The 18105-nt window shown below is 38.8% G+C and overlaps 1 protein-coding gene across 4 annotated transcripts in view; it reads right to left on the bottom strand.

The window, feature by feature from the left end:
- The window catches only part of LOC128690944 (uncharacterized), a 78699-nt gene extending 64268 nt beyond the window's left edge, over nt 1-14431 (bottom strand). For 3 of the 4 annotated variants that reach the window (XM_053779737.2, XM_053779736.2, XM_070088398.1), the window contains exons 1-3: nt 11738-14431; nt 2582-2782; nt 1400-1548 (exon numbers count right to left, since the gene is read on the bottom strand). In XM_053779737.2, coding sequence (XP_053635712.2) covers nt 1400-1548; nt 2582-2782; nt 11738-14393 — 3006 coding nt within the window. In that variant the 5' untranslated portion in view covers nt 14394-14431. The remainder of the gene's footprint in view (nt 1-1399; nt 1549-2581; nt 2783-11737) is intronic. The other variant, XM_053779738.2, reaches the window with a different exon arrangement.
- Between the last annotated feature and the right edge of the window lie 3674 nt (nt 14432-18105).

Below are 18105 nucleotides of genomic sequence, written 5' to 3'. Positions count from 1 at the left end.
ACATTGTTTTGCCTGAACGCTCTGGGAGTTTCAGAGTGATACACCAATAAACGCTTCACTTTGCAATCACCACTAGCATTAGCACACATCAAAAGAGTAAGCCTGTCTTTCATAGGCTTATGTAGGTCCTGCTTGGCATTTTCTTCCAAAACAGGCCTGTTTCGTCGCAATTAAACATTTGTTCAGGTTTCAACTCTTCACTGTCTATGTACTCCTTGAATTCCTTCACATATTTTTCTGCCGCTTTTTGGTCCGAACTGGCAGCCTCACCATGCCTTATCACACTATGTATGCCACTACGATTTTTAAATCTCTCAAACCAACCTTTGCTGGCCTTAAATTCACTAACATCACTACTAGTTGCAGGCATTTTTCTAATTAAATCGTCATGCAACTTCCTAGCCTTTTCACATATGATTGCTAGAGAGATGCTATCTCTTGCTATCTGTTTTTCGTTTATCCACACCAATAACAGTATCTCAACATCATCTATCACTTGCGATCTCTGTTTCGAAAACAAACTTGCACCTTTTGCAAGAACAGCTTCCTTGATTGTCGTTTTGTTGGCCAAGATAGTAGCGATGGTTGATTGGGGTTTGGCATACAATCTGGCCAGCTCCGAGACACACACTCCACTTTCGTACTTAGCAATTATCTCTTTCTTCATTTCCATAGTAATTTTCACCCTTTTTACCACAGGGTTGGCACTAGAAGCTTTCTTGGGGCCCATGGTGACTTATTTTGCAATTACAAGCACTAAAAACAGTGATAATATGAAATGTACTGAATGTATGCTTAGATGTGACTGCACTGGCTGGCTTGTAAACACTGGCACCCACGGGGCAGCTGAGGCCACACATGGGACGCGTCCCGTAAGGTGAGTTTTTTATCGTGAGTCGAGGCAAAATTTTTGCGTTCAAATGCTTCGTATGGCGGATTTAACATAACGCGATGCGTTTGTAAGGCGGGGGTCCAATGTACATGTGAAACATGTAATATGTCATTATAAGACAGAAATGTCTATGATCTGGTATTCTGTGCCAGAGATGTAGTAGTCATGTCTTGAAGCAAGAGGTGAAGCTGGTGGCATGTGTACACGACCAGCTTCATTCATTCATTTTGTCATTTATCTTACGAGAGTTCAAGATGATCTTTTATCCACTGTATTATCCCATGAAAATAATGAATTAAACTGTGCTATTAACAGTGAAACTAAAATGTGCTGTCCTATGGAAATCTTTCTTTCTTTTAACACACCGGCCATATCCCACCTAGGCAGGGTGGCCCAAAAAGAAAAACAAAAGTTTCTCTTTTTAAATTTAGTCATTTATACAGGAGAAGGGGTTACTAGCCCCTTGGAAATATCTTACATAATAAAAAAGGAATAGCAAATCAATACCTTAAGAGAAGAAAGTTTTGGAAAATTCTTGCAGCAGCCTTTGATGGGGCAAAGCCAGTATTTACCACCCTGTGGTGAAGGCTCGCACTTCAGGGAATCTATGTGAATACCAAGTTCTTCAAAGGCCTTGTTGGCAACCTCATCAGATACTGCAAGTACATATACTCAAGTAACCAAGAGAATAAAACAATCTGATATATCCCTATTAAAGAACTTTCAGGAAAAACTGAAAACATTACAGAAAAAAAAAAAGTTTATTAATACAGTATCTTTTTTTTACCACACTGGCCATTTCCCACTAAGGTAAGGTGACCCAAAAAGGTAAACATTCACCATCATTCATTCAACAGCTGTCTAGCCAGAAGTGTGCAGACATCACAATTCAAGTGATATTCCTAACTGTAACATCCCTGCCTCTCCTTCCATAAGTAAGTTTATTTAGGTATACAAATACAGTTACACTGATTATCATACATAGCAGAGAACCTAGGATAACTCAAAAAAGTCAGAGTGGCTTATTTCCATTGAGTGCAGGTGTTGTCCAGGACTCAAGTATGGATAACCACTTCCCCTGAATCCTTTCATAAATGTTCCACTGCTCACACTCTAGGAGCAAATCAAATTCCTGAACCCACCTGTCTCAAACACTCTACTCAATCACACTCGCACATGCTGGCTGGATGCTCAAACTCCACCACTTAAAACCTTCCTCACACCCCTTCTCTGCCCTCTGAATAATACCTTCTTCTAACTGCTATGCTCCGAATTCTTTGCATAAGATTCACTCCACAAATTGCTCTCAAATATGACATTTCCACTGCCTCCAGCTTCCCCTTTGCTGCAACATTTAAAGCACATTCCCTACACCCATATCATAAATAAACTTTCTCTCCATAAACACTTCAACACTCAACTTGCCACTTTTTTCCTTCATCTATGGTTCGTAGACCTATCTTCTAACATGTCCTGTCAAATACCAAAATACATTCACTTTCTCCACACTTCCTTCCAATAACCTGACATTTACTTTTTCACACTTACACTCTTTCTTATTCTCACTGCCTTGTTCTTTTTCTATGCTACTTTTAATAGTTTTTTTTCCACAGCCTCTCAAACTCATCTACCAGCCTTGGTAACTTCTCCTAAGGAAGTGTTATAAAAAAAAGTCTTTTCATAACTCACCCGTACACATTTCAGGGTTTTCATCATTGAGATCATCATCACTTGGTACGTGACTGGAAGAAGGTGATAGCGATGATGTTTGTAGGAGGTCAGCGGGTACCAATGAGGAAGCTGAGAGAGTGTCCAGGACAGAAGGCACTGAGACCATGGTTGGAGGTGCTCCAGGACGCAGGGATACCCCAACACCTTCACTCTTAACTACTTACAAAAGAAAAAATGCAGAATAAGGAATCTGATATTATATCATTTTAAAATGAATACAGCATATAGCAATTTTCCTAGGTAACTACCACCTACAATAAAAATATGGGCTTCCTAATTTTTTTATTTTACAGTCTAACCCTAAATTATGGACATACAACTCCAGAGGTCTACTAAATGTCTACCCAGCAGCCCAGTCCCAGAAAAAGCCAACTGATTGATGATCTGATCAATAGAACTTTTACCAAAGAGAAAAATGAAATAGAACTCTTCATGCATTTACACACACCAAACATTGTCTGAGCAACCAAAGAGAGGATTTGAAAGTAGCCCATTTTATAGGTTAAGTAGTAGTTCCTAGGTGAAGCATTCAAATAATACTAGTTGGCAGCAACTTTTGTGATCGAATACAATAAGGATAGCCTTAACTACTTCATCCCCTTTGAGATCCACCTAACTGATTAAAATCCATACTAAATGATATAGGAGAGCACTAGTTTGGAAATACTACACCTCAAGTCATGTGAAATAAATTGTCAAGTAACATCAATGACCTTAACCCTTTGACTGTTTCGGTCGTATATATACGTTTTACGAGCCACCGTGTTTGACGTATATATACTCATAAATTCTAGTGGCTTCAAATCAAGCAGGAGAAAGCTGGTAGGCCCACATGTGAGAGAATGGGTCTGTGTGGTCAGTGTGCACCATATAAAAAAAATCCTGCAGCACGCAGTGCATAATAAGGAAAAAAAATCCGGCCGTCTATTTTCGTATAGTATTTATGGTTGTACACCTACCATCCAACTTACGATCGAGTTTGGTTCCGAGAAACCGGTCGTAAGTCAAAATGGACGTAAGTCGAACTTTACTACTGAATATCAACATAACATTTTTGTAATGACTATTTTATTGTTTTATTTTGGTATTTCATGTTTTACTTTACTTTTTATGCTGTTAGTACTGTATTTTATACTGTAAGGTTTAGGATAAACACTCTGTACAACACAAACACTTGTTTATTTCCCAAAAATTTGGCATAAAAAACACGGTCTTAAGTCGAGTCGTCGTAAGTTGAGCAGGTCGTAAGTCAGATGGTAGGTGTATTCTTGTTTTCTTGGTCTCATTTGATAGTATGGAAAACATATTATAGAAATAGAGGTGATTTTCATTGGTTTTACTATGAAAATAACCTTGAAATGGAGCTCAAAGTAGGGAAAATGTCTGATTTTTGCCGATGTTCCAAAGTAAACAAATGATGTCATTTTCCAATAAATGTCCAAGTAGCCATTCTAATATGCAGTCATGAATGGGTTGACATTATTTGTACAATTATTACAATATTGCAGTAGTCTGCATAACAGTAAATCTTCTATTTTTTGTTTGAATAAAAATTCTAAATAGAAAGCAAGAGTAATATCAGAGGGGCCTGGAGACGTGACTGATGAACAAAGAAAATGTTATTTTAGAGCCAGGAATGTCTGTATTGTTCATTCTGGACCTTATTTTGAAATTGTCATATTTTTTAATTTTCGTGAAATTGGCCAAATTGCAAATTTCTGACTACATTATTGGGTAGTTGAAATCGGTAAATGGGCAGTTTCTTGTACTCAATCGATAGAAAAAATGGAGTTCTAAAGAAATAGCTATGAGTTTGGTCGGCTGGAACAATGGAATTAGCCAAAAATAGGACTCAAAGTGGGCAAAATCGCTGATTTGTAAATATCACCGAGGTCGCTAACTTTGCGAGAGCGTAATTCCGTCAGTTTTCCATCAAATTTCGTTCTTTTGGTATCATTACAATCGGGAAAAGATTCTCTATCATTTTATAAGAAAAAACAATTTTTTTTTTTTTTGGAAATTTTGCGACACCAGGAGACACCTCAGGACTGGCGGGTTGTGACAGTCAAGGGGTTAATACCATGGGTAGCTTTGAAAATAGACTAGACAAGTGCTTAATTGGGAATGGTTGGGTATGAGTAGGGTTCCCTTAGGATAAGGCTTATTGTAGCACTTCTTTATATTCTTAAGGAATAAAATTAAGTTATCATGTATAATTAAAACTAGATGGATAAAAACCATTAATTGAACCAAAGAATTCTTAATAAATACATAAATAAATGTAAGTATGCATGTGTGTGTGTGTGTGTGTGTGTGTGTGTGTGTGTGTGTGTGTGTGTGTGTGTGTGTGTGTGTGTGTGTGTGTGTGTGTGTGTGTGTGTGTGTGCATGTGTGCGTGTGCATGTGCGCACATGTGTACACGTGTGTGCACGTGTGTGCGTGTGTGCACGTGTGTGCGTGTGTGTGCATGTGCACGCGCACACGCATGAATTGAGAAATACCGCTTGTAAATATGAATACATATATATGTCCTGCATCAAAGGATGTCCTGCATCAAAGGATGAGTGTGTGCCGGTTCAAATCCTGCTGTGGGCTGAAAGATAATGTTTGTATATAATTTTGCCTGTTTGTAAATTGTTAACTCTTTCAGGGTTTCTGACGTACTAGTACGGCTTACGCACCAGGGTTATTGACATACTAGAACGCCTAAATTCTAGCGAATTCAAATCTAGTGAGAGAGCTGGTAGGCCTACATATGAAAGAATGGGTCTATGTGGTCAGTGTGCACAGTATAAAAAAAAATCCTGCAGCACACAGTGCATAATGAGAAAAAAAAAACTCTGACCGTGTTTTTGGTTTAAAACAGCGACTTTGCAGTGTATTTTTGTATGGTATTTATGGTCGTATTCTAGTTTTCCTGGTCTCATTTTATAGAATGGAAGACATATTACAGAAATTGAGATGATTTTGACTGGTTTCATAATGAAAAGTACCTTGAAATTGAGCTCAAAATAGCAGAAATGTTCGATTTTTACCAAATTTCAAAAGTAAACAAATCATGCCAAGCGTCCAATACACATTAACTGGCGAGTCTAATATTCTTCCACAAGTGCACTGACATTATTTATACCATTTCTACACTAATGCAGTAGTCTCCAAAAACAATAAATCTTCTACTTTTTGTGAGAATAAAAATTCAAAGTGGAAAGCAAAAGAGATGTCAGAGGGGCCTGGGGACATGACTAATGAAGATTTTAACTTTAGACAAATTGATTGGAACAATATGACAGGAAATTTTGAGTCTAGTGACTTTCTTGATACAGTTCAGGATTGCTTTTTAGAACAGGTTGTGACAGAACCAACTAGAGGAAGCAATCTGCTTGACTTGGTTCTTGCCAACAAAGATTCACTAATTAACCCTTTGAGGGTTTTCGTCGTACTAGTACGTCTTACGCGTAGGGGTTTTTGACGTACTAGTACTCATAAATTCTAGCGGCCTCAAATCTAGTGGGAGAAAGCTGGTAGGCCTTCATATGAAAGAATGGGTCTATGTGGTCAGTGTGCACAGTCTAAAAAAAATCCTGCAGCACACAGTGCATAATGAGAAAAAAAAAACTTTGACCATTTTTTTTGAATAAATCAGCGACTTTGCAGTGTATTTTCGTATGGTATTTATTGTTGTATTCTAGTTTTCTTGGTCTCATTTTATAGAATGGAAGACATATTACAGAAATTGAGATGATTTTGACTGGTTTTACAAAGAAAGGTGCCTTGAAATTGAGCTCGAAGCAGCAGAAATGTTCGATTTTTACCAAACTTCAAAAGTAAACAAATCGTGCCAAGCGTGCAATACACGTCAACTGGTGAGTCTAATATTCTTTCACAAGTGCACCAATAATATTTATACCATTTTTTACACTAATGCAGTAGTCTGCATAACAGTAAATCTTATATTTTTTGTGAAAATAAAAATTCAAAGTGGAAAGCAAAAGAATACAAGAGGGGCCTTGAGACATGACTAATGACTAAAGGAAATGTCATTTTAGTGCCAGGAATGTCTTTCTTGTTTATTCTGGACCCTATTCGGAAATTGGCATCTTTTGAAATTTGTGTGAAATTGGCAAAATTGCTAAATTCTGACCACTGTACTGGATAGTTGGATTTCATAAATGAGTGGTTTCTTGCACCCATTCGATAGAAAAAATGGAGTTCTAGCGAAATATTCATGTTTTTTGTCGACTAGTACAGTGAAATTGGCCGAAAATGGGGCTCAAAGTAGGCAAAATCGCCGATGCGTAAACATCGTCGAGACCGCTAACTTTGCGAGAGCATAATTCCGTAAGTTTTCTATCAAATTTCAAACTTTTGGTGTCTTTATGATCGGGAAAAGATTCTCTATCTTTTCATAAGAGAAAATAATTTTTTTTTTTTTTAAATTTGGCCAACCCTGAGAACGAGTTTCGGAGAGGGCCTCTCGACCCTCAAAGGGTTAATAATCTTGAGCTTAATGATGAGCTTGGGGAAAGTGATCACAAATCACTTAATTTCAATATATCATGGAATTACCCAGATAACTCCAATCAAATTTCTGTCCCAGATTTTCACTTGGCCGACTTCATGGGACTGAAAAATTACCTGGATGGGCTAAATTGGGATGTCCTGACTATGAGTCAGATAGGTAATCTTGGTTGCCAATATGACGTTTTTCAGAGCATAGTTCTAGCTGCCCAGACAACTTTAGTTCCGAGTAGGGAGATTATATCTAACAAAAATGATCCCAAATGGATGAACAATAGATTAAAACATCTCACTGGTCAAAAGAGAGGCATATATAGGCGTATCAAAAGAGGGGATGGGCAGTTAAGAAATCAATATATTCAATTAAGAGAGAAATAAATGAGGCTAAGGTCGCAAGGGATTCAAAGCCTAACCCAAAAGGGTTCTTTCAGGTATACAGAAGTAAGATTAGGGACAAGATTGGCCCACTTAAGAGTAACTCTGGTCAGATCACTGACAGTGATAAGGATATGTGTGAAGTTCTCAATACCTACTTCCTCTCAGTTTTCATCCAGGAAAATACTAGCGATATTCCTGAAATAATAGATTATGTAGAACAGGATGATAATAAACTATGTATGATTGCGGTAACTAGCGGCATGGTCCTCAGACAAATAGAGAAACTAAAACCTAACAAATCCCCAGGCCCTGATGAACTGTTTGCAAGGGTGTTAAAGGAATGTAAAGAGGAATTTAGCATACCTTTGGCTAATCTTTTAAACATATCACTACAAATTATTATAGCATACCTTTGGCTAATATTTTAAACATATCACTACAAATTGGCATAGTGCCTGATAAGTGGAAAATGGTAAATTTTTTATTTTTTTTTTTTTTATTATCACACTGGCCGATTCCCACCAAGACAGGGTGGCCCGAAAAAGAAAAGCTTTCACCATCATTCACTCCATCACTGTCTTTCCAGAAGGGTGCTTTACACTACAGTTTTTAAACTGCAACATTAACACCCCTCCTTCAGAGTGCAGGCACTGTACTTCCCATCTCCAGGACTCAAGTCTGGCCTGCCGGTTTCCCTGAACCCCTTCATAAATGTTACTTTGCTCACACTCCAACAGCACGTCAAGTATTAAAAACCATTTGCCTCCATTCACTCCTATCAAACACGCTCACACATGCCTGCTGGAAGTCCAAGCCCCTCGCACACAAAACCTCCTTTACCCCCTCCCTCCAACCTTTCCTAGGCCGACCCCTACCCCGCCTTCCTTCCACTACAGGCTGATACACTCTTGAAGTCACTCTGTTTCGCTCCATTCTGTCTACATGTCTGAACCACCTCAACATGTAATACCTATTTACAAGGCAGGTGACAGGTCCTTGGCTTCGAATTACAGAACAATAAGCCTTACCTCCATAGTGGGAAAATTTATGGAACCAATAACTGCCGAAGCAATTCGTAGCCATCTTGACAGGCACAGATTGATTAATGACTCTCAACGCGGTTTTACAAAGGGGTGTTCCTGTCTTACGAATTTACTAACTTTTTTCACTAAGGTGTTTGAGGAGGTAGATCATGGTAATGAATATGATATTGTGTATATGGACTTCAGTAAGGCTTTCAATAGAGTTCCACACCAGAGGCTATTGAGGAAACTTAAGGCACAAGGAATAGGAGAAATTTTTTCTTGGGTAGAGGCATGGCTGACAAATAGACAGCAGAGAGTTTGCATAAATGGGGAGAAATCAAAATGGGGGCACGTCACAAGCGGTGTTCCTCATGGGGTCAGTGTTGGGCCCGTTGTTGTTCACAATTTACATAAACGACATAGATGAGGGAATAAATAATGACATAAGCAAATTTGCTGACGACACCAAAATAGGCCGTCCAATTCATTCTAATGAGGACACTAGAGCACTCCAGGATGATTTGAATAGACTGACGCAATGGTCGGAGAAGTGGCAGATGCAGTTTAATATTGACAAATGCAAAGTTCTAAATGTTGGACAGTTAAATAACCATGCGACATATAAACTAAATAATGTAGATCTTAATACTACTGATTGCGAAAAGGATTCAGGAGTTCTGGTTAGCAGTAATCTAAAACCAAGACAACAGTGCATTAGTGTTCGCAATAAAGCTAACAGAATTCTTGGCTTCATATCAAAAAGTATAAATAATAGAAGTCCTCAGGTTGTTCTTCAACTCTATATATCCTTGGTTAGGCCTCATTTAGACTATGCTGCTCAGTTCTGGTCACCGTATTACAGAATGGATATAAATGCTCTAGAAAACGTACAGAGGAGGATGACAAAGATGATCCCATGTATCAGAAATCTTCCCTATGAGGAAAGACTGAGGGCCCTGAATCTGCACTCTCTCGAAAGGCGTAGAATTAGGGGGGATATGATCGAGGTGTATAAATGGAAAACAGGAATAAATAAAGGGGATGTAAATAGCGTGCTGAAAATTTCCAGCCAAGACAGGACTCGCAGCAATGGTTTCAAGTTGGAAAAATTCAGATTCAGGAAGGATATAGGAAAGCACTGGTTTGGTAATAGAGTTGTTGATGAGTGGAGCAAACTCCCGAGTACAGTTTTTAGGCTAAAACGTTGTGTAGTTTTAAAAATAGGCTAGATAAATACATGAGTGGGTGTGAGTTGGACCTGACTACCTTGTGCTGCTGGGTCTGGTGCAGTGCTCCTTCCTTGAGTGGAGGTGACCAGACTGGGTGGGTCATTGGGCTAATCTGAGGGGGGGGGGGCCACTGGTCTAATCTGGGGGGAGGGGAGAGAGATGTACCTGCTCCGCATGGGTCAGCAGGCCTGTTGCAGTGTTCCTTCTTTCTTATGTTCTTATTTTAGTGCCAGGAATGTCTGTCTTGCTTACTCTGGACCCTATTTAGAAATCGGCATCTTCTGAAATTTGTGTGAAATTGGCAAAATTGCCAATTTCTGACTTTATTGGATACTTGAAATCAGTAAATGGGTGGTTTCTTGTACTCATTCGATAGAAAAAATGGAGTTCTAGCAAAATAGATACGACTTTTGTCGACTAGTATACTGAAATTTGCCAAAAATAGGGCTCAAAGTGGGCGAAATCGCCGATGCGTAAACATCGTCGAGACTGCTAACTTCGCAAGAGCATAATTCCATAAGTTTTCCATCAAATTTCATACTTTTGTTGTCATTATGATCGGGAAAATATTCTCTATCATTTCATAAGAAAATTTTTTTTTTTTTTTCAAAAAAATTTTCGACCCTGAGAACGAGTTTAGGAGAGTACCTCTCGACCCTGAAAGGGTCAAAAAAGTGAGTGTGTATGTGTATATATATATACACATATATTAATTTTTAATGCAATTAGTGTGCATGAAAACATGCACACATACGCACGCACTCATGCACGCACGCACACACACACACACACACACACACACACACACACACTCACACTCTCACTCACACTCTCACACTCACTCACATTCACACTCTCACTCTCACTCACACTCTCACTCTCACTCACACTCTCACTCACACTCTCACTCACACTCTCACTCACACTCTCACTCACACTCTCACTCACACTCTCACTCACACTCACACTCTCACTCATACTCTCACTCACACTCTCACTCATACTCTCACTCACACTCTCACTCACACTCTCACTCACACTCTCACTCACTCACACTCACTCACTCACACTCACTCACTCACACTCTCACTCACTCACACTCTCACTCACACTCTCACTCACTCACACTCTCACTCACTCACACTCTCACTCACTCACACTCACTCACTCACACTCTCACTCACTCACACTCTCACTCACTCACTCACACTCTCACTCACTCACACTCTCACTCACTGAAATTCAAAATTTTTTAAACATACTGAGATATTAAAATAAGTGTACAGATTAAAAAACATTTTAAGCTGAACTGAACGACTACTAGGCTAAATATTAGACAATGTTATTACATTTTAAGTCTTAATGTTACGATTAATTAATGGTACAAGAAAATAAATTTACAATGCATTTTACAGTACAGGAGGACTCCGTTTTGCAGTGCTTTGCTTTACTGCATTTCACTAATGCAGTGGTTTTCAGTTACGTATACCCATTTTTATTTATTCAGACTTCCTACAATAAATGTATTCACCACTCTTCATAAGCTAAGAACAAAAATATTTTAAGGTAAGTAATGTGTGTACTGCATTTGCATTTTTTAGACCTTTCTCTATTGCTCATTTAATAGATGTTACCAGGCTTTTTTATGAATTTGAAAATGAAAAAAACTTTTTCACTTTACAGTGGCAGCCCAGAACCTAACCTGCTGTATGAGCAGGGTCTGCCTGTATTTTTTGAAGTTGTACTGAGCAAATATAATAGCTTATAAAAAATAAAGCAATATGACTGAATATTAAACAATTAGCTACTGTAAAACAAGTCACAACTAATTATTTATACAATATAATAGTACTGTAAAGTTATTACAATACAATATTCATGTAAAGTTAATATGAATAAAGAATATGACAATCTAATCCAGTCAGCTTAATGCCCTTCAAGACAACAGAAATGAAATCATTTACTGTGAGATTTGTCAGCACTGGCGACAGAAGTCTGGCGTGAAGTCCTCATCTCTGGGCGAAGTGGTGATACAATGGTGTCTACTTGCATTTTCTGTGATGCAAATGTTGAAACTGTGCCTTTGACTGTACTTAAAACAGATGCATTTACTGTTGTAGGGATTAGAACAGACCCTGATGAAGAGGCTGTTGTAAGCACTGAAGCTCCTCCCATAATGGGTGACCCAATATTTGTACAAATACCACTACTTGTGACAACTTGACTTGTTACACTTTGGCTAGTAGTATTTGCCACACTTGTTGAAACTGCTGTGGTGACTGCTGCTGCTGCTGCTGCACGTCGCAACAGTGCTAACTGTCCTTGTTGCATTCTGGAGACTGGTGCCTTCACCTCTTGTAATGGCTGATTGATTTCAAAATTCTGAGGGCCTGAGGGAGCATCTTTTCCTGTGCCTTTGGCCTGGCGTGCAGCTCCCTGTTGATGAACCTCTTGGATAAGACGGTGAGCAGTGTGAGCAGAGCGCAACAGCTGTTGAGGAGTAAGACCCAAGGGATCCAAATGTGGCTCACGGATGCTAGAAACAGCTCGTACCAAATCACAAGTGTTGATCTTAAATACTGTATGCTCACTGTTTGAAGATACAATGTTAACAGTAGTCGAATTTGCCTTTCGGTCAACTGTGATTGTAACATTTGCAATGCCTGGTTTATTTGGCTGCACTGTTACCATTTTAAGTGGTGTGAAGGTTAATGGGGCATTGTCCTTGGAACTTACGAAGTTTTCAGGTGTTGTGATTTGCTGTCGAGGTGGCTGCTGTTGCAACTGCTGTCCAGGTGTAATTAATGGTCTTAATATAAAAGTAGGCCTAGCCATTTGTGGACCTGAAGTTGCAGTAGCAGTTGTTATAGCAGCACCCAACGATGTAACTGGTTGTGGTGCTGCTAGACGTAGTTGAACCATACCAATAGGTAATTTTTTAATTTCGGTTCGAACTGGGCCAGAAGGCATTTTTAAAAGCCCTTTAGGAGCCAAATTAACTGATGCAGTAGTAGTGGTCGCAGTTCTGACACTTACAGTAGAGCTTGAACTTACAGCAGTAACTAAGCTGCAATTAGCCGTAGCTGATGTTTTGGCTATGGCTGTGATAACATTGTCATTTGGATTCAGAACTGAAACCGGCTGAAAGGATGCTGTTGTATTTGTAAATGTTGTTGAAGGGGGTGGCATAGCTGCAGTTGTGAGCTGACTAGATGTGGATACACATGTTGATGCAATGCTTTTGTTACATCCATCTCGATTTTCCCTCGGTTCCAATTTGACTAGGAATGTCCCAGGAGAGATGCTTCTTTCCAATTTATGAGGTGCTTTTCCAAGATTTTCTAGCATGTCACTAGTCTCTGAACTTGAAATTTCTAAAGTGTCATTGGAGGCATCCATTGCCAATATACTAGAAAGCTTGCTGTCTACCTCACTATTTGGACTCGTCAGAAGATCAGGTGGCAGTGTGTTGTTATCTTCACAGACTTGACGACCAAATGGAATGAAGGTAAAATCTTCTTCCATCTGACTAGTAACTTCCCTATTTCTCTGAGCTTCCATTTTGATTGGAGTTTCATCAAAGCCAAGTGGTCGTGAAGCCATATTCTCAATCTCTTGTGGACTCATCAACTTAATTGGTTGAATATTTCTAACCATGAGCTCTAGTTCATCAGAGGATTCATGATCACTTGTCATCTCTTGAGCATTCTCCGACAAAGGTGCACTACATTCTGAAGGCTCAGGAAGGGATACGCTCTCACTCGTTACTTGGCTCGGAGTATTTAATTCTCTTTTCTCTAATGATACTGCCAAAAGCAGTTCCTGAGCATGCTTGGCCCACTCCTCCTGTGCTCCGGGTAACAATAATTCCTCGAACAGTCCTCGATCTTCCACGGGTAATGACGGCATGTTTTCCAATTTCTTGTTACCGTACTTTTTGTTGGCATCTGTTAACAAGAGCTCCTCAAAGAGTCCCTTGTCTACTTGCATAAGAGTTTCGAGCTTTTTTGTGAAGCTGTTCCTGCGGCTGCCAGAGCCACCCAATGTATCACACAGGTCAGGGAAGGAAAACTGATTAGGCAATAATGTACCTGACGAAGTACCAGAATCACTTGCACTATCTTTAGAAAATACTAAGCCACAGTCCTGACCACTTACATGAAACTGAACCCCGCTTTTCAGGTTGAAAAAATCATTAACATCAATTTCAGAGGGTTTGATTTCTGGGTCAAAATCAAAACTGGAAAGGCTATCACTGCGAGTTTTTAACCACTCTTCTATGTGTTGCAGATCAGCACCTAGATCGGTGGAGGGGTCCACATCTTCCTCCCCCGTCCTTAGCATCCCATTAATAACATTTTCACTGTCACTATTACCCATCCCTCCGTTATCACTGACACTGCCGCCATGTTGACTAGTGCTGGTACTTATGGAGGATGCTCGGGATAATGGTGCCAATCCTTGTCCTTCACAGCCTGCAGGGTCACCCCCTCCATTCTTGAAGATGAAGACACGTGTAACCTCTCCAGCATCATCGCGTGAAATGTTTTGGGTTCCGTTGTGTGACATGTGAACCCCCGTCTCGGAGTTACCTAAGGGGTCTTCCGAGAGGACTACCATCAATGAGAAGCTCAGTGACTAGCCTCTGCTGCATCCTTAGTGGCTCAAACACCAATACCAATACTAAGACGAGTCTTTGTAACCCTGGAATGTAGTAGGGCTCATACGCTAGTAATAGCTTTTGTTTACACATAGTATTTTACCATAATATACCATGACAGGCAATAAAAAATAATAAAAAATCATTCGTACTTTATTTTAATAATTCATGATAAAAATAAAATGAGGCAGTATATTTTCAAAAGAGATTAAAGCTATAAAACAATGAATGAAAATGAAGCACGAGTCTAACTATTGAGTACATCTTTTTTATACCAACACTTGTAATATTCAAAGACTGATTATAGTAACATTGTACCATATCAATATTAACAGCGACTTGGCACAGTACAGACAAAAATATATAGTGCAGCCAACTATAACTACCTTAAATGCATTCAGCACCGAAAAATATAGTTATAACTGAAAGACGCTCGTCAAGGAACCAACAGTTATTTATTTATTTTATGTCTTTGCAAACAGTACATAGAGATTTTGTATTTACAATAATGGGTTGCAATACAAAGAGAGCCTCTATTATGCCTAGGCATTATGAGCCAACTTAACATTATTGGCTTACAGACTACTTAACACTAAGGATTATATCATAGTTGTACAGTAGGATAGTAATTATTTCATAGTTGTACAGTAGATTATTAATTAGAAATGAATAAAAAGTTGTATAAAATTTGTAGAAATTGTTATTTTGGGAGATATTAGCAAAACTAATATTTTTTTTTTGGAGCGAGCTGCACATTAGAGCCAATCAACGCTTTGTATTGCGGCCTGGCCAATCACAACGAACGTAAACATACATGCAGCAGATGTAAACATACATATACCTGGAGAGAGTTCCGGGGGTCAACGCCCCCGCGGCCCGGTCTGTGACCAGGCCTCCTGGTGGATCAGAGCCTGATCAACCAGGCTGTTACTGCTGGCTGCACGCAAACCAACGTACGAGCCACAGCCCGGCTGGTCAGGAACCGACTTTAGGTGCTTGTCCAGTGCCAGCTTGAAGACTGCCAGGGGTTTGTTGGTAATCCCCCTTATGTATGCTGGGAGGCAGTTGAACAGTCTCGGGCCCCTGACACTTATTGTATGGTCTCTTAACGTGCTAGTGACACCCCTGCTTTTCATTGGGGGGATGGTGCATCGTCTGCCAAGTCTTTTGCTTTCGTAGTGAGTGATTTTCGTGTGCAAGTTCGGTACTAGTCCCTCTAGGATTTTCCAGGTGTATATAATCATGTATCTCTCCCGCCTGCGTTCCAGGGAATACAGGTTTAGGAACCTCAAGCGCTCCCAGTAATTGAGGTGTTTTATCTCCGTTATGCGCGCCGTGAAGGTTCTCTGTACATTTTCTAGGTCGGCAATTTCACCTGCCTTGAAAGGTGCTGTTAGTGTGCAGCAATATTCCAGCCTAGATAGAACAAGTGACCTGAAGAGTGTCATCATGGGCTTGGCCTATCCTGAGCACCTCTGCAAAGGCAGTGATAATGTGTGAGTGTGGTGAAAGTGTTGAATGATGATGAAAGTATTTTCTTTTTGGGGATTTTCTTTCTTTTTTGGGTCACCCTGCCTCGGTGGGAGACGACCAACTTGTTGAATATATATATATATATATATATATATATATATATATATATATATATATATATATATATATATATATATATATATATATATATATATATATAACATGAGCGTGTTAGATAGGAGTGAATGGAGACGAATGATACTTGGGACCTGACGATCTGTTGGAGTGTGAGCAGGGTAATATTTAGTGAAGGGATTCAGGGAAACCGGTTATTTTCATATAGTCGGACTTGAGTCCTGGAAATGGGAAGTACAATGCCTGCAATTTAAAGGAGGGGTTTGGAATATTGCCAGTTTGGAGGGATATGTTGTGTATCTTTATATGTGTATGCTTCTAGACTGTTGTATTCTGAGCACCTCTGCAAAAGCAGTGATAATGTGTGAGTGAGGTTAAAGTGTTGAATGATGATGAATGTATTTTCTTTTTGGGGATTTTCTTTCTTTTTTGGGTCACCCTGCCTCGGTGGGAGACGGCCGACTTGTTGAAAATATATATGTATATATATATATATATATATATATATATATATATATATATATATATATATATATATATATATATATCGTGCCGAATAGGCAGAACTTGCGATCTTGGCTTAAATAGCAACGCTCATTTTGCCATATAGGACAATTGAAAATTTGTGTGTGCAATAATTTCACCAAAATCATTCTAAACCTAACGAAAAAATATATTTCATTGTGTTTGTTTAGTATTAAATTATTGTAAACGTATTTAAAATATATTTAGTTGGGTTAGGCTAAAATAAATTGCTCTTCTTAAAATAAGGTTAGGTAAGTTTTCTAAGATTCTTTTGGTGCAAAATTAAATTTTTTTACATTAACATTAATAAAAAAAATATATCTTTAAACGTATAAGAGAAAATTTCATAAAGGAATTAATTTTAAATGAGTTTTTGCTAATTGACCAGTTTTACATATTCGACATGACATATATATATATATATATATATATATATATATATATATATATATATATATATATATATATATATTTATATATATATATAATAAGAAGAATAAGAATAAGAAGAAGAAAATTGTCAAAGTGGGAAGTCTGAATGTGCGTGGATGTTGTGCAGATGATAAGAAAGAGATGATTGTGGATGTTATGAATGAGAAGAAGCTGGATGTCCTGGCTTTAAGTGAAACAAAGCTGAAGGGGGTGGGAGAGTTTCAATGGAGAGGAATAAATGGGATTAGGTCAGGGGTTTCAAATAGAGTTAGAGCTAAAGAAGGAGTAGCAATAATGTTGAAGGATAAGCTATGGCAGGAAAAGAGGGACTATAAATGTATTAATTCAAGGATTATGTGGAGTAAAATAAAGATTGGATGTGAAAAGTGGGTTATAATAAGCGTGTATGCACCTGGAGAAGAGAGAAGTGTAGAGGAGAGAGAGAGATTTTGGGAAATGTTGAGTGAATGCGTGGGGAGTTTTGAATCAAGCGTGAGAGTAATGGTGGTTGGGGATTTCAATGCTAAAGTGGGTAAAAATGTTATGGAGGGAGTAGTAGGTAAATTTGGGGTGCCAGGGGTAAATGTAAATGGGGAGCCTTTAATTGAGCTATGTGTAGAAAGAAATTTGGTAATAAGTAATACATATTTTATGAAAAAGAGGATAAATAAATATACAAGGTATGATGTAGCACGTAATGAAAGTAGTTTATTAGATTATGTATTGGTGGATAAAAGGTTGATGGGTAGGCTCCAGGATGTACATGTTTATAGAGGGGCAACTGATATATCGGATCATTATTTAGTTGTAGCTACAGTTAGAGTAAGAGGTAGATGGGAAAAGAGGAAGGTGGCAACAACAAGTAAGAGGGAGGTGAAAGTGTATAAACTAAGGGAGGAGGAAGTTCGGGCGAGATATAAGCGACTATTGGCAGAAAGGTGGGATAGTGCAAAGATGAGTAATGGGGGGGTTGAAGAGGGTTGGAATAGTTTTAAAAATGCAGTATTAGAATGTGGGGCAGAAGTTTGTGGTTATAGGAGGGTGGGTGCAGGAGGAAAGAGGAGTGATTGGTGGAATGATGAAGTAAAGGGTGTGATAAAAGAGAAA

The sequence above is a fragment of the Cherax quadricarinatus genome, chromosome 24 (genome assembly GCF_038502225.1).
Source record: "Cherax quadricarinatus isolate ZL_2023a chromosome 24, ASM3850222v1, whole genome shotgun sequence".
NCBI classification, from domain to species: Eukaryota; Metazoa; Arthropoda; class Malacostraca; order Decapoda; family Parastacidae; genus Cherax; species Cherax quadricarinatus.
The sequence above is the reverse complement of the archived record's forward strand: the minus strand, read 5'-3'. Positions and strand labels throughout refer to the sequence as shown.